At 37.7% G+C, this 23650-nt stretch overlaps 1 protein-coding gene across 4 annotated transcripts in view; it reads left to right on the top strand.

Moving 5' to 3' along the window:
• The window catches only part of Ae2 (Anion exchanger 2), a 434313-nt gene that overhangs the window by 396628 nt on the left and 14035 nt on the right, over positions 1-23650 (top strand). For all 4 annotated transcript variants that reach the window (XM_070102192.1, XM_070102191.1, XM_070102193.1 and 1 more), the window contains 9 exons: positions 9345-9536; positions 9668-9977; positions 10314-10547; positions 10877-11025; positions 11218-11474; positions 15745-15928; positions 16928-17184; positions 17468-17682; positions 19719-19927. In XM_070102192.1, coding sequence (XP_069958293.1) covers positions 9345-9536; positions 9668-9977; positions 10314-10547; positions 10877-11025; positions 11218-11474; positions 15745-15928; positions 16928-17184; positions 17468-17682; positions 19719-19927 — 2007 coding nt within the window. The remainder of the gene's footprint in view (positions 1-9344; positions 9537-9667; positions 9978-10313; positions 10548-10876; positions 11026-11217; positions 11475-15744; positions 15929-16927; positions 17185-17467; positions 17683-19718; positions 19928-23650) is intronic.

Here is a 23650-nt window from a genome sequence, read left to right as displayed (position 1 = left end):
TATACTGGTCCCCTTCCTGATTGTATTTTTCAAGGGGGACTGCACCAGATACCTGGATTACCTGGAGGTTATTCCGGGGATCAACGCCCCCGCGGCCCAGTCCATGACCAGGCCTCCCGATGGATCAGGGCCTGATCAACTAGGCTGTTACTGCTGGCCGCACGCAGCCCAACGTACGAACCACAGCCCAGCTGATCCGGCACTGACTTTAGGTATCTGTCCAGCTCTCTCTTGAAGGCAGCCAGGGGTTTATTGGCAATTCCCCTAATGCTTGATGGGAGGCTGTTGAACAGTCTTGGGCCCCGGACACTTATGGTGTTTTCCTTTAGTGTACCAATGGCGCCCCTACTTTTTATTGGGGGCATTTTGCATCGCCTGCCCAGTCTTTTACTTTCGTAGGAAGTGATTTCTGTGTGCAGATTTAGGACCATTCCTTCCAAGATTTTCCAAGTGTAGATTATGATATATCTCTCCCTCCTGCGTTCCAACGAGTACAAGTCAAGTGCTTCCAAGCGTTCCCAGTAGTTAAGGTGCTTGACAAAACTTATACGTGCAGTAAAGGACCTCTGTACACTCTCGAGATCTGCGATTTCACCTGCTTTGAATGGAGATGTTAATGTACAGCAATATTCCAGCCTAGAGAGAACAAGTGATTTGAAAAGGGTCATCATTGGCTTAGCATCTCTCGTTTTGAACGTTCTCATTATCCATCCTATCATTTTCTTTGCACGTGCGATCGTGGCACTACTGTGATCCTTGAAAGTGAGATCCTCAGACATTACTACTCCCAGGTCCCTTACATTATTTTTTCGCTCTATTGTATGGCCAGAGTCTGTAGTATACTCTGTTCTAGTTATTATCTCCTCCAGTTTTCCATAACGGAGTAGTTGGAATTTGTCCTCATTGAACATCATATTGTTTACCGTTGCCCACTGGAAAACTTTGTTTATATCTTCTTGGAGGTTAACCGCGTCCTTAGCAGATGACAGCCTCATGTAGATCCTAGTATCATCCGCAAAGGATGATACGGTGCTGTGATGTATATCTCTGTCTATGTCTGATATGAGGATAAGGAATAAGATGGGGGCGAGTACTGTGCCTTGTGGAACAGAGCTCTTCACTATGGCAGCCTCCGATTTAACTCTGTTGACCACTACTCTTTGTGTTCGATTTGTTAGGAAGTTGAAGATCCATCTCCCCACTTTCCCAGTTATTCCTTTAGCACGTATTTTATGGGCTATTACGCCATGATCGCATTTGTCAAATGCTTTTGCGAAGTCTGTGTATATTACATCTGCATTCTGATTTTCTTCCAGTGCATCCAAGGCCATATCATAGTGATCCAGTAGTTGTGAGAGGCAGGAACGACCTGCCCTGAACCCATGTTGCCCTGGATTGTGCAGATTTGGGGAATCCAGGTGATTTGCAATCCTGCTTCTTAGCACTCTTTCAAAGATTTTTATGATGTGGGACGTCAGAGCTATTGGTCTATAGTTCTTAGCTAATGCTTTGCTGCCACCTTTATGGAGTGGAGCCATATCCGTTGTTTTAAGTGACTGTGGAATTTCACCCATGTCCAAGCTCCTCCTCCATAGTGTACTTAGGGCACGCGCGAGGGGTTTCTTGCAGTTCTTAATGAAAACAGAGTATTTTGTACAACGTATGCAAGCGTTGACCCTCGTGGGTTTAGCACTTTATTTTGATAATAATTATACTTGCGCTTCACTGCGGTAAATTATATTTTTTTTTCCAGTCCGCCTAATCATTTGTTGAAGTCTGAGTTTGAGTGTAGCAATTAGTTCAGAGCTTTTATTTTTTCCACCATGTCTTTCATGTTCAGCGTTGGCTTTGACATTCTTAGTAAATTAGACACATGTGCAACATCTGGGTATCTTTATAGACGTTTCGCCATCCAGTGGCTTTATTAATACAATACATGGGCATACTCAAAAGACAGAAGACAGTGGAAGGCGAGGTAATCAGTCCCTCAGCCCAGGAGCACGTGATTAAGCACCGTAGTCTTGAAGAATCTAAAGCACACTGCTTTATCCTTGGAATAATTTTTGCTGAAAACCAGTTAGTCCGTCGCGGAAGAGTGCAAGCCACTTTTTACCTGTGTTAACTTTTAGGTAAAATCCCCGAGGTGAGGATAGTAACGTTAAGCGGTCAGCCTTGTAGTTTACAGAACCAAGGTAGTGCAAACAAATAGCCATATGTGCACATTTTAAATTCCTAGTTCAATGTCGGTACCTATGAAATTATTACATTCATAATTAGTACATCATTAAGTCATATAAAATCACTAAATCCGTATAGGTCATTCAGCCCTACTACGAAAATTGAACTGTAGGTTTATATACCTCTTTTTTATATAATTTTTTTCTAGCCTGAGTCTAGGTTGTAAATTCGTGGAGGCGTTTACTTGTTGCGTCACACGTGTGTTGAATGTGGATGGTGTAGGTCCTGGTTGTCTGGGTGGAAGGTGGTGGTCGTACGGTGGTATGTTGCAAGGTCGTTGGGTAAGACGTTCATATGAGTCATTCTCCCCAGTACTTTGAGCTCAGTGACTCGATACAAAGGTCTGTTACTGAATCGCACAATCCATACACGTATATATGAATGCATATGTTCATTTATATACATGTAGTCACATACATAAGAACATAAGAAAGAAGGAACACTGCAACAAGAATACTGGCCCATGCAGGGCAGGTCCATGTCAGCAGATTCAATTCACATGAGCCTTATAGGTTGTAGGCAGTCTTCAAAATGGTGAAATACATAACGACTCAGTTAGAATGTGGAGTTATTGTATGGTGTCCCCGTTTAATAACATATATAAAAAAGTCCAGACATGATATGAAATGTATTGTACAACTGAAAGTTGACATATATATATATATATATATATGTCGTGCCGAATATGTAAAACTGGCCAATTAGCAAGAACTCATTTAAAATTAATCTCTTTCTAAAATTTTCTCTTATACGTTTAAAGATATATTTTTTTCATTAATGTTAATGTAAAAAAATTTAATTTTGCACTAAAAGAATCGTAGAAAACTTACCTAACCTTATTATAACAAGAACAATTTATTTTAGCCTAACCCAACTAAATATATTTTAGATTTGTTTACAATAATTTAATACTAAACAAAGACAGTGAAATATATTTTTTTCGTTAGGTTCAGAATGATTTTGGCGAAATTATTGCATACACAAATTTCCGCTTGTCCTATGTGGCAAAATGAACGTTGCTATTTAAGCCAAGATCGCAAGTTCTGCCTATTCGGCACGACATATATATATATAATATATATATATATATATATATATATATATATATATATATATATATATATATATATATATATATATATATAATATATATATATATATATATATATATATATATATATATATATATATATATATATATATATATATATATATATATATATATATATATATATATATATATATAAACTACATATAGTCCATAAGATAAACACCAAAATTTTTGACTAGCGGTACTGTCTGGGAAGACGGATGTTCATGTATATAATGGATCTTCCTCTTATTATAACCTTGTGTTTCTATGCACTGATATTTCTTCCAACTTCATATTTTCATGGTATTAAATGTTCAAATATTTATAAATTGTTTATTGTTCAAGATAATTCATTATAATTTTCAGGAGTGTTTCATCATAAAATATGCACCTTCCAAAAAAAAAAATGCAAGAAGAGAAACAAATGTTTGTTATAAATGCTTAATATTCAAGGTAATGCCACACAATTTACAGGAATGTTTCATTGTGAAGTGTTTTGTACCTTCCTAAACTGTATCACGACATTGTTTCGGTACAGGATTCGCACACACCAAGCTTTGGGTTCAATTTAAATCCAGTTTTATGTTAATTTAGTTACAGTCGTCCATTACTTTTACAAGAGCTAGATCTCCATTTGTGGTGTTGTTATTGTTGTGGGAAGGTGGCAACGAAAAACTTGTAGCTGACATTGCTGATGCTGACGACTGTAGACCTTATCTCAGTAAGACATACAGGTTGTTGCTTAACTTTGTAACCAAAACAGTCCTATGGTACAGTGCAAGACTCGCGCATACGAAGCCTCGGTTCCATTAACTCTCGAAACCGATCACAGGTGCCACAGGGAAGGGCTGTTGCCCCACTGGGTCAGGTCTATTTTAAGGGAAAAGAACCATATTGATGGATTGCCATATTGATTGGAGGCTTGGTCACAGACCGGGCCGCGGGGGCGTTGACCCCCGAAACCCTCTCCAGGTATACTCTAGATATCCCTTTCCTTGGAAACTCCTGCACTCTTTCCCAAGGGTATCCGTTGTCCCCTCCCCCGGGATATGCATTACCTCCCACATCCCATGGAAACTCTCGCAGTCCCCTCCCCTCCCCTGCCTTCCAATGAAACTGCAGCTACTCTACGCATCGTTATAAGGTGTAGTAAACCCGCCCTCCCATCCTTAACAATGTGAAGCTTATATTTTTTCCTATATAACCATGTACTACTGAGAGGAATAGATAAGGTGGACAGAGACAGGATGTTCCAGAGATGTGACACAGAAACAAGGTATTACAATTGGAAGTTGAAGATTCAGACGAGTCAAAGAGATGTTAGGAAGTATTTCTTTAGTTGTAGAGTTGTCAGGAAGTGGAATAGTCTGGTAAGTGATTTAGTGTTGGCAGGAACCATACATAGTTTTAAGACGAGGTATGATAAAACTCACGGATAAGGGAGAGAGAGGACCTAGTAGCGATCAGTGAAGAGGCGGGGCCAAGAGCTCTGTATCGACCCCTGCAACCACAAATAGGTGAGTACACATCTTCTGAAGCTGAATGACAAAATCATCCTCAAATGGAGACAAAAAAAGAGGCTGTGTATTTCGATCACCGTCTACTACTGAAAATAGACGGTGATCGAAATACACAGCCTCTTTTTTTGTCGCTATTTGAGGATGATTTTATCATTCAGCTTCAGAAGATGTGTACTCACCTATTTGTGGTTGCAGGGGTCGATACATAGCTCCTGGCCCCGCCTCTTCACTGATCGCTACTAGGTCCTCTCCCTGATCCGTGAGTTTTAACATACCTCGTCTTAAAACTATGTATGGTTCCTGCCTCCACTAAATCACTTACCAGACTATTCCACTTCCTGACAACTCTACAACTAAAGAAATACTTCCTAACATCTCTTTGACTCGTCTGAATCTTCAACTTCCAATTGTAACACCTTGTTTCTGTGTCACATCTCTGGAACATCCTGTCTCTGTCCACCTTATCTATTCCTCTCAGTATTTTGTATGTCGCAACCACAATTGGGTGAATACAATTAGGTGAGTACACATATGCCATGCCGAATATGTAAAAACTTGCGATTTTGGCTTAAATAACAGTACTTTTCTTGCCGAATAAGGCAAGCGAAAATTTGTGCCTACAGTAATTTCGCAAAAATTATTCTGAACCTAACGAAAAAAATGTTTCATTGTGTTTGTGTAATAGTAAATTATTGTAAACTTAACTAAAATATATTTAGTTGGATTAGGCTAAATTAAATTGAGCTTGTTATAATAAGGTTTGGTAAGTTTTCTAAGGTTCTTTTGGTACAAAATTATTAATTTTTACATTAACATAAATTAAAAAATATATATCTTTAAACGTATAAGAATTTTTTTTTAGATAGGACTTCATTTTAAATGAGTTCTTGATAACTGAGTTATATATATATATATATATATATATATATATATATATATATATATATATATATATATATATATATATATATATATATATATATATATATATATATATATATATACATGTATATATATACATGTATATATATACATATGTATATATATACATATATTATAATATATATATATATATATATTATATATATATATATATATATATATATATATATATATATATATATATATATATATATATATATATATATATATATATATATATATATTGCATGCATACTTACATGTATATAAGTATGTTCATTCATTTGGAAGTGTTGGAAACGGGAGTTCCCCTTTAAGGCGGTGACCGTTGAAGAATGCCTCCACTGTGTCCTTGGCTAGGCTCCCCCCCCACACACACACCACCACCACCATCCCCAATTCCCGTTTTTTACCAGGTGAAAATCCTAGTTACACCACTCCTACTTACTGTAGTGCAACACTTCCAGGAATATTTAGATTGAGAATAAATAATATCGTCTCCCATGAGCTTTTTTACTGTATATGGCTTCATTTTAATTATGAATTTGTCAGCTTCACATAACCGTTCGTCTTATACATGTTGGTTAATCAAGAATTAATAATTTTCCTTATTAGTCCATATTAGCCCAGTGGTATATTTATGTGGTAGGCGTTACATTACTCTTTGTATCGTTCATAATTTTTTTTATTACCAATATTAGATACTGCACTGTGTTGCTGTTCTGACCTTTATGACATTTCACAATAAATGGCGCATTGAAATGTACAGAGAACCCTCACAGCTCGTATAAACCTGGTGGCTAAAGCTCCCGCTTCACACACGGAGGGCCCGGGTTCGATTCCCGGCGGGTGGATACATTCGACACGTTTCCTTACACCTGTTGTCCTGTTCACCTAGCAGCAAATAGGTACCTGGGTGTTAGTCGACTGGTGTGGGTCGCATCCTGGGGGACAAGATTAAGGACCCCAATGGAAATAAGTTAGACAGTCCTCGATGACGCACTGACTTTCTTGGGTTATCCTGGGTGGCTAACCCTCCGGGGTTAAAAATCCGAACGAAATCTTATCTTATCTTATCTTGTCAAGCACATTTGAGCGCTGGAAGTCCCTAATACTTAACTCTTAGAATGTATGCGTGGAAGATACTGGAGGGGTTGATCCCAAACCTTCACACCAAGAATACTACTTATGAACACAGAGGCTTGGGAGATGGAGTAAGACACCTCCGGTGAAAAACGGAGGGAGCAGTTAGTACATTGACAGATAACTCTGTAAGTAGTATAAGACCACTATTCTTCAACACCATCCCTTCATGCATATAGATTACCAACAAACCCCTAACTGTCTTCAAAAGGAATTCTATAGCTTCCTTAAAACAGTTCCCGATGAGCCGGGTTGTAGAGCATACATTGGACTGTGGGCAGTGGGTACTAACAGCTTGATCGATCAGGCCAGCAAACAGGAGACCTGATGTAAGATCGGGTGGCGACTCCAGGTAAACACATTCATATATATACACAGACACTTCAAGTCATAATAAACGGCTGCCAGCGAATAAGCAAAAATAAACGGGATTCGACCTATGATCTATGCAAGTAGCAAGCCCAACACTAACACCAACCATTCAGCCATGAGGATTTTAATAGAATTATTTTATGAGCATTTTTGTAACATGGTTGTAGCGGCAGCCATGAGCTGTAACCCTATAGTCTTATCCCACACTCACAGCTTTCCAGGCACATCCGTTCTCATACCTCTATAGTACACAAATAACCCGCACGTAAAATAGAGAAGCTTATGACGACGTTTCGGTCCGACTTGGACCATTGTCAATGGTCCAAGTCGGACCGAAACGTCGCCGTAAGCTTCTCTCTTTTATGTGCGGGTTATTTGTGTATCGTTCCAGTCACGGTATTGTGCCTTTTTTTGTTACCTCTATAGTCTGAAAACTAAAGATAAATTGTAATGAATGACTGTCACTGAATAAGCTGAACAATTTACAGGGACTTTACAATGGACCATGCAAATAATAGGCCTAGCGCTGTAACCGTCCATAAGCAGTGGCAGTGCCAAGGGGACAGGAACTAAAGCTCTCCCAAATAAAAATAATAATAATAATGCTGTTTCAAAACAAGTCTAACTCACCTTCCAACCAGATAGCTTCTCTTGATGCCCTTCTCCCCAGTACAGAAATTCTGGCCCTGGCATTGGCCATGAGGGTTTTCATAGGATGATTTTACATTTGGCCAGTTATTTATACTTTTTCAGTCACCATTTTGTTGAGATTAAAAGCATATTATCATTGTTATTATTCACAGTAAAACACTAAGCCTGTAAGGGTCGTTCAGTGCCTGGAGAATGAGAGGTACAGGTTTGATCCAAGGAGAGGAAAGGTAGTTCCAGTTCCTTGAATTAAAAGCTGTTCACCAGCACCCCACAATTCTGGAAAGATTGGCTTGTACTTTTTTTTAATCTTAAATACTGTACATTACTTGTTAAAGGACTTCTTTCGTTAATTTGCGTCTCAATGATAGTTTGTAGTCTTCCTCCTGATGCCCCTTAACTTGTGACATTGGTTTCTGGTTTTGAAGGGGGAGGTGGGATTCACCTTCATGTGTACAGAACTGTAATCACATTATAAAGTTATATTATCATATGTGTGTGCACACACACACACACACACACACACACACACACACACACACACACACACACACACACACATGCCTATTCGTAATTGTGGGGCACAGTATTAGATGCTTTATTGTAGTCTGAAAGAATGCAATCCAGCCACCCTCTCTCTCTCTCTCTCTCTCGTCGCATCTGTTACTTTGCCACAGAACTCCAATAAGTTAGTAAAACAAGATTTGCCATCCCTGAACCCATGTCAGTTACATGCAAGGTATGCTTATCAGAGAAGCCAGTCTGTAGTTTAATGACTCCTGTCTCTTTTCTTATATATAGGAACTATATTTGCTGTCTTCCAGATCTTTAGTAACTGTTTTGTATCCACTGACTTATTGTAAATCATAGGTAGTGGTTTATACTGTGTGTGTGCATATGCACTCATTGAGTTGTGTTTACCAAGGTTGAGACTTAGCTTCTGGCCCTGTGCATAAAACTAATTCTGTATTAGGATTCTATCTTGACTTGAACTATAGAAGTACAAGTAAATAGCATGTCTGTGATTATGTTTTGCACTAACTGGACAAAGGGTTGAACCTCCACTTCTCTTTGTGTTGTATGACCCACGTGAGTATATTAAATAAATATAATACAGAAGTATGTGTTATATACAAATAACCCGCACATAAAAGACAGAAGCTTACGACGACGTTTCGGTCCGACTTGGACCATTGACAAAGTCACACTTTGTCAATGGTCCAAGTCGGACCGAAACGTCGTCGTAAGCTTCTGTCTTTTATGTGCGGGTTATTTGTGTATCGTTCCAGTCACGGTATTGTGCCTTTTTGTTATTTAAGTATGTGTTATATTTATGGTTATGGTAAAAAAAATTTTAGAGTACTACATGTTATATTGTCATGGCAGTAATGATAATGGTTTTCCCCTAGATTGACATTGAAAGTGATGCGACACATAAAGATGTAAAGGAGGAAATACGCAAGAATAAGGAACTGATGAAGAAGATTCCTGAGGGTGCTGAAGCCACAGCTGTATTAGTTGGTGCTGTGGACTTCCTGAAGCATCCTACCATTGCCTTCGTAAGGCTAGCTGAAGGAGTCATGATGGATAATCTTGTTGAGGTCAGTAAAACTTCTCCAAAGCTTGATAAATTTGTTAGCTGTGCAGTATGCTGGTCCAGCAGATTATGCATTCAAATAGCAGAAGCCTTCGCTTCCCTCACATAATGGAAGTTTATTCTTTTTTCTTCTAGGTTCCCATCCCAGTCAGGTTTATGTTTGTACTCCTTGGACCATTCCATGGTGAAATGGATTACCATGAGGTTGGTCGTTCAATCTCCACCCTTATGTCTGACAAAGGATTTCATGAAGTGGCATATCGTGCACACTCGCGTGGGCAACTCCTTTCTGCCATCAATGAATTTTTGAACACTTCCATTGTTCTACCTCCTTCTGAATGGAACAACAAAGACCTAGTTCCTATTGATGATATCCGAGCCAAAGCTCACCAAATCATGAAAAAAAAGGAAAGTTTGAGAAGCAAACGTGGTCCATCTGAACAAGGTAAAGTGGACTACTGTACAGTTTTGTCTTTTGAATTGGTGATAGTTTCCTATTAAGGTACAGTAATCCAAAGAGTAAAACATTAATTCCTTTTCTTGTCTTTTTGGTCAATAATTACAGGGAAAGGGATAATGTAAATCATATAGTGCATAAAGAATGAGCAGTAATCAGGTTTGATCCAAGGAATATGAGAATAGCTATAATTCCATGGATCAAGGTCCTTTTACCAGCATCCAGGCACACTTCTTGAAAGCATTCTCCTGATAAGCAACATGTTCTCATTTCCTTAAATTCTATCATTACCTCTTGCAAACATTCCATTACTTATCCTTTCAGCTCCATCTCCAGTATCTGCAGGGGATGATGATGGGGGAGACAAGAAACCGCCGCCGCGAGATCCTCTAATTCGTACTGGAAAGCCTTTCTTTGGTATGATTGAGGATATTAAGATCCGCTATCCCCAGTATCTCTCAGACATAAAAGATGGTATTGATGGACAAGTGGCTGCTGCAGCCATCTTCATTTTCTTTGCTGCTCTATCAGCTGCCATCACTTTTGGTGGCATGTATGGTAAGATATCCACTAATGTATATTATGCACTCGGGTACACCCCTATGAATTACAATTGTTTTTGTAACATAATTGTATATTGTCTCTCTTGGGTTACCGTAAAATATTTGTATAGTGCAGTTTTATTATCTGCATGTCTCCTATAAAATCATAAGGGGCATGTACAGTGTTACTGTTTTTCCCAATACGTAATGAGTTTTTTCCATGAAGCCCTTTGTAAACCATTCATTGTGCATACTACATTTAATAGACGAGGAATATGCATCCTTTCAATAGTTTTTCACTGTATCCTTGTACTTCAAAAAATTTAATTTAGTTGTATAATTCAGGTGACAAGATGGATAACTACATAGGTGTTGGTGAATGTCTTCTATTTTCTTCTGTGAATGGTCTGATCTTTGCTGTGTTTGCTGCTCAACCACTGCTGATCGTTGGTGCCACAGGACCCCTTATGATCTTTGATATGAGTCTGTATCAGGTATGTCTTGTGTAAAGATACAGTATTGGCAAATTATTTAAATGCAAAATTTATAAATGCATGTTCCAAATGTTATATTAGCTATACAGTAATTGGTTGCCTATAAAATAATATCATTTGTTTTTTGTTACACTGCATTTGTTGCTGTATTCTATTGTAACTATTTCTAATTAAGTATATATTTTTTTATAGTTTGCATTGATGTACGAGCTCGATTTCCTCTCCATTCGAGTGTGGATTGGCTTCTGGATGACAGTTTTTGCAATACTGATTGCAGCATTTGAAGCTGTTGCAATTGTCAAGAAAATAACCAGATTCACTGAAGAAATTTTCTCAACACTTGTGTGCCTTATCTTCATTTATGAATCATTTGTGAAGTTAGCAGGAATTTTCAAGGATCATCCCCTTCAGCAGACATACAACTTCGTAGATGTTAACCAATCTGAAATGTAAGTTTTATTTCTTATTTTATTGTATAGTATTGTCAGATTTTTAAAGAAATCAATAATTGTTGCATTTATGGAGTTAGAAAAGGCATATGATAGGGTGGATAGGGAAACTGTGTATCAGATGTTGAAAGTTATAGAATAGGTGGCAGGCTATTAAAGGCTGTACCCTCAAGGGAAGTACTATGATACTGGAGAGGGACTCAAGATCCAAGGAATTAGACCTATCCTCCCTTTCCTCAGATCAAGCCTGATTGCCTCCCATTTCCCCATGACCCCTGTGGATTTAACACTCCAACATGAATATAATATTGAAAGCTGTAAAGAGTTAAAATAAGGCTCAGGTTATGGTATGTAGGGAAGAGGGGCTATTTCTGTAGCTTTAGGGATGTTCTATGTCATTATGGCTGTCAAATATATTTACAGATGAGGTTGTGAGAAAAAAGAAGTGTGGACTTAAAAAAAAAAATCAAATTTGAAGTGAGAGTTCTCATAGTTGCTCTGATGTGTGTGGAGAAATTGGAAAATTGATGGAGGAGTTAAAAAAAAAGTGAATGTAATAAAAAAGAGCAAGGCGATGAGTCAAAAAAAAAGTTTAGGCAATGAAAGATTGTACAGTAAATGGGAGGGAAGAAATATAATGGAAGTGAATGTATTTAGATAAGTGTCTGGAAGTGGATGTGTCGGCAGGTGGGTGTATAAGAGATTAAATAGACGAGTGCTCAGGCATCTGATGAAAGAAAAATTTATCAGCAGAAAGGAAAAAAAAAAGAAATGTACAGAAGTGTAGTAATGCCAAAGCTTTAATATTGGCAAGGCATGATCTTTAAATATTGTTGCAAAGTAAAGGCTGAAGCTAGTGGAGATACCATGTTTGAGATCGGTGTGGTGTGAATATTACATAGAAATTTAGGAACATAGAAATTAGAGGACTTATTATGAAAATTAAAAGACATTGTGGTGGTATGAAAGGTGTAATTATAAGAGCAGAGAAGGGGGTTGAGACAGTTTGGCTATTTAGATTGACTGGAGCAGAATAGATTCACTAAGAGAGTGTAACTCTGGGGTGAACAGAAGGAAGTGTTAGATTGAAGGGAAGAGTAATCCTGTAATATACCTTTGTTGAGTTTGAGAGTTTTCCTACTCCCAGAGCCCAGCTTGTCTGGTTCACCAGGCTGTTGCCATTGCCATCCCACAGGCCCACATGTCATCACAACTGGTCAGGGAGGTATACCATCTTTTAGGAGTGAAGAAGAGCAGAATGTAAGTGTTGGGGAGGTACGTGAGGCATTACGTAGAATGAAAGGGGGTAAAGCAGCTGGAACTGATGGGATCATGATAGAAATGTTAAAAGCAGGGGGGGGATATAGTGTTGGAGTGGTTGGTACTTTTGTTTAATAAATGTATGAAAGAGGGGAAGGTACCTAGGGATTGGCGGAGAGCATGTATAGTCCCTTTATATAAAGGGAAAGGGGACAAAAGAGACTAAAAATTATAGAGGAATAAGTTTACTGAGTATACCAGGAAAAGTGTACGGTAGGGTTATAATTGAAAGAATTAGAGGTAAGACAGAATGTAGGACTGTAGATGAGCAAGGAGGTTTCAGAGTGGGTAGGGGATGTGTAGATCAAGTGTTTACATTGAAGCATATATGTGAACAGTATTTAGATAAAGGTAGGGAAGTTTTTATTGCATTTATGGATTTAGAAAAGGCATATGATAGAGTGGATAGAGGAGCAATGTGGCAGATGTTGCAAGTATATGGAATAGGTGGTAAGTTATTAAATGCTGTAAAGAGTTTTTATGAGGATAGTGAGGCTCAGGTTAGGGTGTGTAGAAGAGAGGGAGACTACTTCCTGGTAAAAGTAGGTCTTAGACAGGGATGTGTAATGTCACCATGGTTGTTTAATATATTTATAGATGGGGTTGTAAAGGAAGTAAATGCTAGGGTGTTCGGGAGAGGGGTGGGATTAAATTTTGGGGAATCAAAGTCAAAATGGGAATTGACACAATTACTTTTTGCTGATGATACTGTGCTTATGGGAGATTCTAAAGAAAAATTGCAAAGGTTAGTGGATGAGTTTGGGAATGTGTGTAAAGGTAGAAAGTTGAAAGTGAACATAGAAAAGAGTAAGGTGATGAGGGTATCAAATGATTTAGATAAAGAAAAATTGGATATCAAATTGGGGAGGAGAAGTATGGAAGAAGTGAATGTTTTCAGATACTTGGGAGTTGACATGTCAGTGGATGGATTTATGAAGGATGAGGTTAATCATAGAATTGATGAGGGAAAAAAGGTGAGTGGTGCGTTGAGGTATATGTGGAGTCAAAAAACGTTATCTATGGAGGCAAAGAAGGGAATGTATGAAAGTATAGTAGTACCAACACTCTTATATGGATGTGAAGCTTGGGTGGTAAATGCAGCAGCGAGGAGACGGTTGGAGGCAGTGGAGATGTCCTGTTTAAGGGCAATGTGTGGTGTAAATATTATGCAGAAAATTCGGAGTGTGGACATTAGGAAAAGGTGTGGAGTTAATAAAAGTATTAGTCAGAGGGCAGAAGAGGGGTTGTTGAGGTGGTTTGGTCATTTAGAGAGAATGGATCAAAGTAGAATGACATGGAAAGCATATAAATCTATAGGGGAAGGAAGGCGGGGTAGGGGTCGTCCTCAAAAGGATTGGAGAGAGGGGGTAAAGGAGGTTTTGTGGGCAAATGGCTTGGACTTCCAGCAAGCGTGCGTGAGCATGTTAGATAGGAGTGAATGGAGACGAATGGTACTTGGGACCTGACGATCTGTTGGAGTGTGAGCAGGGTAATATTTAGTGAAGGGATTCAGGGAAACCGATTATTTTTATATAGTCGGACTTGAGTCCTGGAAATGGGAAGTACAATGCCTGCACTTTAAAAGAGGGGTTTGGGATATTGGCAGTTTGGAGGGATATGTTGTGTATCTTTATATGTGTATGCTTCTAAACTGTTGTATTCTGAGCACCTCTGCAAAAACAGTGATAATGTGCGAGTGTGGTGAAAGTGTTGAATGATGATGAAAGTATTTTCTTTTTGGGGATTTTCTTTCTTTTTTGGGTCACCCTGCCTCACTGGGAGACGGCCGACTTGTTAAAAAAAAAAAAAAAAACTTTAGTTTCCTCTTAAGACTTCTACATTTGTCCAGGCAGTGTAACTGATATCTCCTGGTAAGATGATGAGTAGTCTGGGACCAAAGATGTTGATAAAATATATATTTTTTTTTTATCTGGCATCACCACTCAGAACATAAGATGAAATACAGTGGACCCCCGCATAACGATTACCTCCGAATGCGACCAATTATGTAAGTGTATTTATGTAAGTGAGTTTGTACGTGTATGTTTGGGGGTCTGAAATGGACTAATCTACTTCACAATATTTCTTATGGGAACAAATTCGGTCAGTACTGGCACCTGAACATACTTCTGGAGTGAAAAAATATCGTTAACCGGGGGTCCACTGTATTCTATATTATCAGTTTGGTTATTGCAAGAAAGAAGTGACTGATAATTGCTAACAGATAAAAGATTGCATAGAAAAAATTAGTTGCCTTACACATGTGTATATTGGAAAGAGTATAAAAAATTGGAGTATTAGACACTCCATAATAGATGATCATTATCATGGGGAAGTGCTAAACCCATAGGGGGTCACGTACAGCATCTGGGAAAATGGGATACAATCAGGTTTGATCCATGGAATGAGAGGGTAACTAGTTCCTTGAATCAAGAGCCCTTTAGTATACAACAGACAAGCTACTGGTGTAAGTGAAGCAAAGGATGAAAAGTTATTCAGAAAACAGTTGTGTGAAAATATTCACTCGCACTTGTATATCACTTAAGAGCCAGGTTGAAAAAAGTTATGAAAATGACTTCCAAATGGTACTGCAGAAATGAGCAACTGTTTGAGGTAAAAACATTTCCATTCAGAGAAAGTAAGTAAATTTTTTATCATTTATTCATCTTATGTAATGTAATCTTGTAGATAACAGTGCAGCATGATAGGTGTAATAAATTGTTAAGAGTGTCACATATGAAATACTAAATAAACAAAATAAGTTAGACAGGTAAAGAAAATTTATTGAAGTAAGAGTCTTTGAAAAATTGTATTGTTCAGACAGACTTTTTGAGTCTGACTTGAGAACCAGACCTTAGTAGTAAACAGTATTTATTTTTCTCTTAAATGTTGATTGTATAATACATTTGTTGCTGTGCTACTAATTAATTGGTGTATTTCTCTCAATCAGTATAAGTGGCGTGATCATCAATGGAACTCTGGTCAATGGAACAGATGCTGATGGAAATGAAGTTGGTTCTGTGGTGACACCGCAACCTAACACTGCTCTTTTATCCTTGATCCTCATGCTGGGAACCTTCATCATAGCTTACAAGCTGAAGCATTTCCGTAATTCAAAATACCTAGGAAGAAGTGTGAGTTCCACAGTATTGCTGTTCATATATGGAGATTATACGTAAAATGTTTTTGTACTGATTTGTCCCGTGTAATGAGACCCCAAGTTTATTCATGACCATGCATTAGTTACTGTTATACTCACATACAAGTGTGTGTGGTGTTTAAGCAGTCAAAGAATCCAAACTCCCCTGAAAATTCTTTTAGAAAACTTGTCATACATTTATAGATAATTTTTTGTATCAACATGGTGTACAAATTATTAACTTTGCACCTAAACTAGTTACCTCATTGAATCGTTTTATAAAAAATGTAATATTTAGCGTAATCCTACCAAACTTAAGCCAGCTTAAATTCAGTTAGACTTATTAAAACATCAATGAAATGAAATTCTTGTGATTAGTTTTTGCACCACTTTATTTATTATTAATTTGAACATGATACATAGAAGTACTGTACAAGGAAATACAGTGGTTAAGTGTAACATGCCAAAGCCTCTTGTATGCAGAGCATTATGGGCAGGCTTAAAATTAACTTAAGATTAACTAAGCAGTGATATATTCAGTGGTAAACATTATTGTAAACAAATAACAATTAAGCGCAAATGAGTATTTCAAAGACAGGTCATATTCTCATTTACTATGTTGCTGTGCATTCAGTAGAATGGAGTATTCTGTTAGGTATTGTAGTTAAAAATAACAAAGTTTGATTGGGTCACAGGGTAAACATTTATGAGATACAATTATTCAGTATTTATTTAGTTGAGGATAAGTGATTTTTAAGAAGAGACTTGAATTTATAAACAGACAGCATTTCTTTTATATTCACAGGTAATGAATTCCAGATTTTTGGGCCTTTTATATATTGAATGTGGCAAACATTTGTCTCTTTATACACAAAGATTGCAGGTAATACCTGAAAAGCAAGCTATTCCTAGTGCATACAGCATTATACAAGTATTTACTGAGATATTACTCTAGTCAAAATTCTCATAAACAGTGGCTTTATTTTGCCAACAGGTACGTCGTGCTCTGGGAGATTTTGGTGTGCCTATCTCTATTGTTCTTATGGTATTGTTGGACTATTTGATTCAAGACACGTACACAGACAAGCTGACCATGCCTGAAGGGATCCAGCCTTCTAATCCTGAAGTCCGTGGCTGGCTGATTAACCCCCTAGGTGTAACCAAGCCTTTGCCTGTGTGGTGCATGTTCATTGCTGCACCAGCATCACTGTTACTCTTTTTCCTTGTCTTCCTTGAAGAGAATATCTGCCAGTAAGTTATTTTTTATTCTTTCTTTCAACGTACCAGCCGTATCCCACTGAGGTGGGGTGGCCCAAAAGAAAAAACTAAAGTTTCTCTTTTTAAATTTAGTAATATATACAGGAGAAAGGGTTTTATTTTTTATTCATTATATATAAATGTACTGTATGTGTGTTTCTGCAAAGAAGAAACTGAAGTATTTAATAATTTAAGTGGTTAATAATTGGGTATATATGTTGAAACCACCTGCCAAAAACTTACGTAAGGTTCTTAATTTATATTTTCATTTTACCAGCCTTATTTTGAGCAAGCCAGAGCGCAACATGGTAAAAGGATCAGGATTCCACTGGGACCTTGTTCTTTCATGCTTCATCAACTTAGTATCTGGACTCTTTGGTGCACCTTTCATGGGTCCAGCTTGTGTCCGAACTGTCTCTCATACATCAGCGCTAACAGTCATGAGCTCAACACATGCTCCTGGAGAATCTCCTAAGATTATTGGTGTTAAAGGTATGTAATAAACAATAGCCTTTATTGTCAATGGAACTCTTATTATGGAAAGCTAAAAGGAATATCCCTCTACATGATTATACAATATGACATTACACTCTACAACCCTCAACTTACCTTCACATTCTGGAACCCCATCCCTACAACAGGCTGTCAAACTTTACAATCTTCCACAATATGCTATCACACTTTACATTATGCCATCATTCTTTACAACCTTCCATAACATACTACAACACTTTACAAACCTTCACAATAGGCCATTACATTGTACAACCCTCAACATGCCATCACACACAACCTTTCACAACATGCCATCACAATACAAGCTTCCACAACCCATCACTACAATCTACTACAACATGCTCTTACTCGCTATAACCTTCCACAGTGTATTACAACCCTCCACGACATGCCATCACACTACAGCCTTCTACATTATGCTAGTCTCCCACAGTGTGCCTTCATATTTTACAACCCTCTACAACATGCCATTACATTCTACAACTCTCCACAACATACCATCACACCTTACAATCCTCCACAACTTATCACATGTTACAACCCCCTGACAACTTGCCATTGCACTTCACAACAACTTTAAAATGTTACACAGTACATGATATTTCGGGGGAGGCGCTAAACCCATAGGGATCATGTAGCTCCTAGGAAATTGGAGGCAGTCAGCTTAGTTAGATCCAGTTAAGGAGAAGACAGGTCCAGTACCTTAGATCAAGGGGTTCCCACCATCTAGAAACCTCCTTGAGGGGATGACAGTCTACAATGCTCCACATGCTACTAGCTTTATAACCCTCCACAATACAGTACTACCATATGCCACAAACCATCCACAACAAGTTACCTAACTCTACAACCACTCCTCATCATGCTAGTATCACACTACGACTTGTCCCTTTTAGGGATCTTAATGCCAGTTAGGGGTTCTTGTTCCAGGAAGGTAAATCTGTTCTTAGCTCAGACCAGATTGCCTCCTATTCCTGATGAGCAGTAGGACCACTGTAAGTTAAGCACTGTTCCCTTGATTGTGATAATTCGCAGGTTGCCACTACACACCACCACTCTGTACTTGTGTAAATTATATTTACTACTTTATGATCTATGTGTGAGACAGTGCAGTAGTGTTTACTGAATAAATTGTCTTCAGTAGTTCTCTCACCATTGGTGTCCTAAGAATAACAGGTAATGCAGTTATGATAGTGGAGCGCGTAATATTAAAAAAGTTTTTCTGCAAATATTCCTCAAATTAGAATACATCCATCTTTTATGATGGAAAATACTGTATCTTGAAATATAGTTCTCATTGATTAGTAAGACTTGAGCAACCCTTGGGTTTACTTTTTGTTTCGGCTGCATATGTGCTTCATCAATCCTGCAGCCTTGATAGAAGGGGATTAACCCTTAGTCTAAAGCAGAAGAATAAGGACAGATTTGTATATTGGAACCATAAGTAAGGCATATTAGCTTGGAGATGTCACAGGTGAGCAGGGCCCACTAGTGGATATAGGTCATGCCAAACAATAGTTAGCAAGAGAGTTGTAGAAGACATTCCCTGAACCAAGATACTATGGTGTTGCTCCATCAAACAGGAACACCATGGTATCATGATATAGGAAATGCCCTCTACAACTCTATTGTTAACAACTGTTTAGCATGACCTACATCCAATTGAGGGGGCCCCTGCTTGCCTGTGATGCCATTTCTCACCTATTACACCTTGCTTCTGGTTCTACTATTCAAGTCTCTGGCTGCATGCCTCTACTTTAGACTGACCTCCTATCAAGGCTGGGGACTGATCTCCCAAATTACCTCCATACTACTAGTCTGTGTTGTTATAAATGCTGTATTCAACTGATGAAGCCTTTGTGGACAAAACACTATCAGTAAGGATACATAAGTGTTGCATGTCTTTCCTGTCAGTATTGTATACCATGCCATTTATAATAAGGTTGCATTATGAAATGCAAACAGTCCTGTCTTCCCTAGTTAATATAACTAATTTATATTTTTACTTGCAGAGCAACGAGTCAGTGCCTTAATAGTGTCTGCATTAATTGGATTGTCGGTGCTTTTGGCAGTTGTTCTTAATATGGTGCCAAAAGCAGTTCTGTTTGGCATCTTCCTCTACATGGGTCTTTCCTCTACTGCTGGTATACAGTTCCTAGAGCGGCTAATCCTTTACTTCATGCCAGTCAAGCATCACCCCAACGTACCCTACGTGAAGAAGGTTAGAAATTATTTATGTGATACAGTGGACCTCCGGATTTTGTCCAGCGTGAAAGTCATACAATTCGGAATTCGACCACTTTTTCAGCGAAATTTTACCTTGGGTTTCGTACATCTGCTCGGAAATCGTCTGTACTAGACACGTCCACCTGGGCTGCTCATAAACGTTCGTGACTCGTTCTTGGGCATGTTCAGTGTCTTATTTTACGTTAATATAGACATTTCCGTTAATCCATCTATGATATTTTCTTCAAAATTATGTAAGAAACACGTTATATAGCATATAAACATGTCTTTGTTACTCATTAAGAGTATCCCTCTAGTCTTAATGTCATAGTAATAATACTAATATGTAATAATAATCACTCTTGGGCACATTAAATGTCATATTTTACCTTAATATAGACATTTTCATGAATCCAGCTATGATATTTTCTTCAAAATTATATAAGAAACACATTAAATTGTGTATAAACATGCAATGTTTATATGCAGTGGAAGGGTGGTAGTTGGTGGAGGGAAAACATTACGTTTTCTCTGGTCCATCATTAGAGAAAACGTGTATAAATCTGCTTTGGCCTCACCGCCCTTAATACATAACGCTTTTGTTTACAATTCTCGGCATGAATGATTCATTACTTCTCCCTTTGTTTATGATGGCACCTAAAGGTAGTTGTTAGAAACGGTTAAACTCAGTGAACGTGGTATGTCGATGGTAATAATATGGCTCTGGGCCGCAGTGTAGGCGTAGCCCAGGCGGGCTACACCTACCGGCTATCTACACTGGCTTTGTACAAATAAATACTACTCACCTCTCGCCCTACATTAAGACTTCAAATATTTTAAGGTAAGCAATGAATGTACCGTGTATATATTTTACTTTTTATTGTTTTTTTGATGCCTAGTTCTATTACTAACTTAAGTTATTTTTTGTTAATATTTTTGGGTGTCTGGAACGGATTAATTGGATTTACATTATTTCTTATGGGATATACTACTTCGGTTTTCATCCATTTTGGATTTCGACCGACCTTCTGGAACGGATTAAGGACGAAAACCGGGGGCCCACTGTAAATATGCAGCAATTATAAAAATATATAAAAATTATAAAAATAGTTTAATAACTAACTAACACTGTATATGAAAATTTGAAATCATTTAATAAGTTGATAATATACCTTATGTATGGTTAAAGCTACCAGGTGATGCCTAGAGGGATAGATATAATTTCACCCAAGGAAATGGAACTGCAGTCCGCTTCTTTGACTGAACCTGATTGCTTATTTCCCAAGGTGCAGTGTGACTCCTGTGGGTTTGGTGTTCTATACATATTTTTATAATTGCTGCATATTTAAAATGAATTTTGCTATCTTTAAAAAAAATAGTGAATAACCAATGTGTATACATAATCAGCCCCCAACCGGAGTCCTCATCAGAAAATACAAAATTTGAGCTGGAAATATGTTTATAAAGAAAAAAGGTAAGCACCTTAGTGAAGACAATGTCATGTTGAGCATCAGGTCAGGACTGCACATGCAAATGTAACCATCCCCTAAATAGCTTCATGGAGGCAAAAAACAATAGGTTAGGCAGATGTATGAGCAGCTGAGTATGAGTAGGAACTACCCAATATATTACAGTAGACTTACTGCAGTACATCTCTGCATTATATTGTTCCAGGTCCACTGTTGGAAATTGAACCTACACTGTCATTCTGATTCAAGTTGATTGCTGGCTTACACTTATGGAGAGCAAATTTTTGAACTACATCCATTTTCAGTTGTCCTTTGTGAGATGTAGTCTATAAGAACTGATTCTACGATTTTCTTTTTGTAGCTACATTCTCATTTGTGTGTAGTAGTATGAATTGGAAGCTTCTGGTATCATGTTGAAAGAGGGCCAAACACTTTCCCAAAACAAACTGCTATTCTTGTATTCAGTGATACTATGTAAAGTAAAAGGACACAAGTACAACTAATGTGACATTTTACATATTGTCGGTAATTCTACCTACTTTAGCAATTAGTATCACTGACTGTAATAAAGTCTTTTTAGTCTGACCATTGTAGACCAGTTTACACTCATTACATGGGACCTGATATACTCATGGTGTATCTTGTTGTGTATAACAGGTTGTTTATGTTTCTTGTAAACTTTATGTTTTTTTTTAGGATAGAAAGAGATTGTCTTAGTTACTTTTTTAAGTCAATTAACCGTTCTTTGGTTGAAGGGTTACATGAACTGTGACTTGCTTGTGTGGACTGAGTGCCTTTTGAGTTGAAACTTTATAAAACTGTGACTTTCTTCTCCGCTAGTTGGATAAACCAATCTGATTATCTTAGTTTTAACCCTTTCAGGGTTGGTGCCGTACTAGTACGCATAAATTCTAGCGTCTCCAAATCTAGCGAGAGAAAGCTGGTAGGCCTACATATAAAAGAATGGGTCTATGTGGTCAGTGTGCGCAGTATAAAAAAAATCCTGCGGCACACAGTGCATAATGAGAAAAAAAAACTCCAACCGTGTTGTTGGTTTAAAACAGCGACTTTGCACTGTATTTATGGTTGTATTCTAGTTTTCCTGGTCTCGTTTTATAAAATGGAAGACATATTATGGAAATTGAGATGATTTTGATTGGTTTCACACTGAAAAGAACCTTGAAATTGAGGTGAAAGTAGCAGAAATGTTCGATTTTTGCAGAAGTTCAAAAGTAAACAAATCATGCCACGCATCCAATACACGTCAACTGGTAAGTCTAATATTCTTTCACAAGTGAGCTGATATTATTTATACCATTTCTACACTAATGCAGTAGTCTGCATAACAGTAAATCTATTTTTTTTTTTTTGTGAGAATAAAAATTCAAAGTAGAAAGCAAAAGAAATGTAAGAGAGGCCTGGGGACATGACTAATGAACAGAGAAAATGTTATTTTAGTACCAGGAATGTCTTGTTTATTCTGGACCCTATTTGGAAATTGGCAAAATTGCCAATTTCTGACCAGTTTATTGGATAGTTGAAATCAGTAAATGGGTGGTTTCTTGTACTCATTCGATAGAAAAAATGGAGTTCTAGTGAAATAATGATTTTTGTCAACTGGTACATTGGAATTGGCCGAAAATAGGGCTCAAAGTGGGTGAAATCGCCGATGCGTAAACATCGTCAAGACCGCTAACTTCGCAAGAGCATAATTTGTAATTTTTCCATCAAATTTCATACTTTTTGGTGTCATTATCATTGGGAAAAGATTCTATATTATTTCATAAGAAAAATTTTTTTTTTTTCCTTGAAAAATTTTCGACCCTGAGTACAAGTTTAGGAGAGGGCCTGCCGACCCTGAAAGGGTTAAGAATTGTACTCGGAGAATATTTCCAGGTCTGAATTTGATGAGCTTTCTAAGTGCTTGCAAGAAGAGGTTGGTCATAAGTTTTTTCTTAATTTGTACTAAATGACTGTAGAAATGGACATAGTAGTGTAAGTGACTTTTTCTGTAAACTGAAAACTCTAAGCATTGTTTTTGATGATAAGCCTATCTAGGAATGGTAGTTGATTATTTCCCTTTCAACCTTGATTTGTATAGTGGGAATACATTGGCTAAGTTTCTCAAAAAAATATGTTGAAATTTCCCCAACTAGATGATGAAAATACAGTAGGGCCCCACTTATACGGCAGGTTAGGTTCCAGGCTACTGCCATAAAGCGGAAATTGCTGTAAAGTGAAACACCCTT

This window comes from Cherax quadricarinatus, chromosome 80, assembly GCF_038502225.1.
Source record: "Cherax quadricarinatus isolate ZL_2023a chromosome 80, ASM3850222v1, whole genome shotgun sequence".
Classification (NCBI taxonomy): Eukaryota; Metazoa; Arthropoda; class Malacostraca; order Decapoda; family Parastacidae; genus Cherax; species Cherax quadricarinatus.
This window is presented reverse-complemented; position numbering and strand designations above follow the sequence as displayed.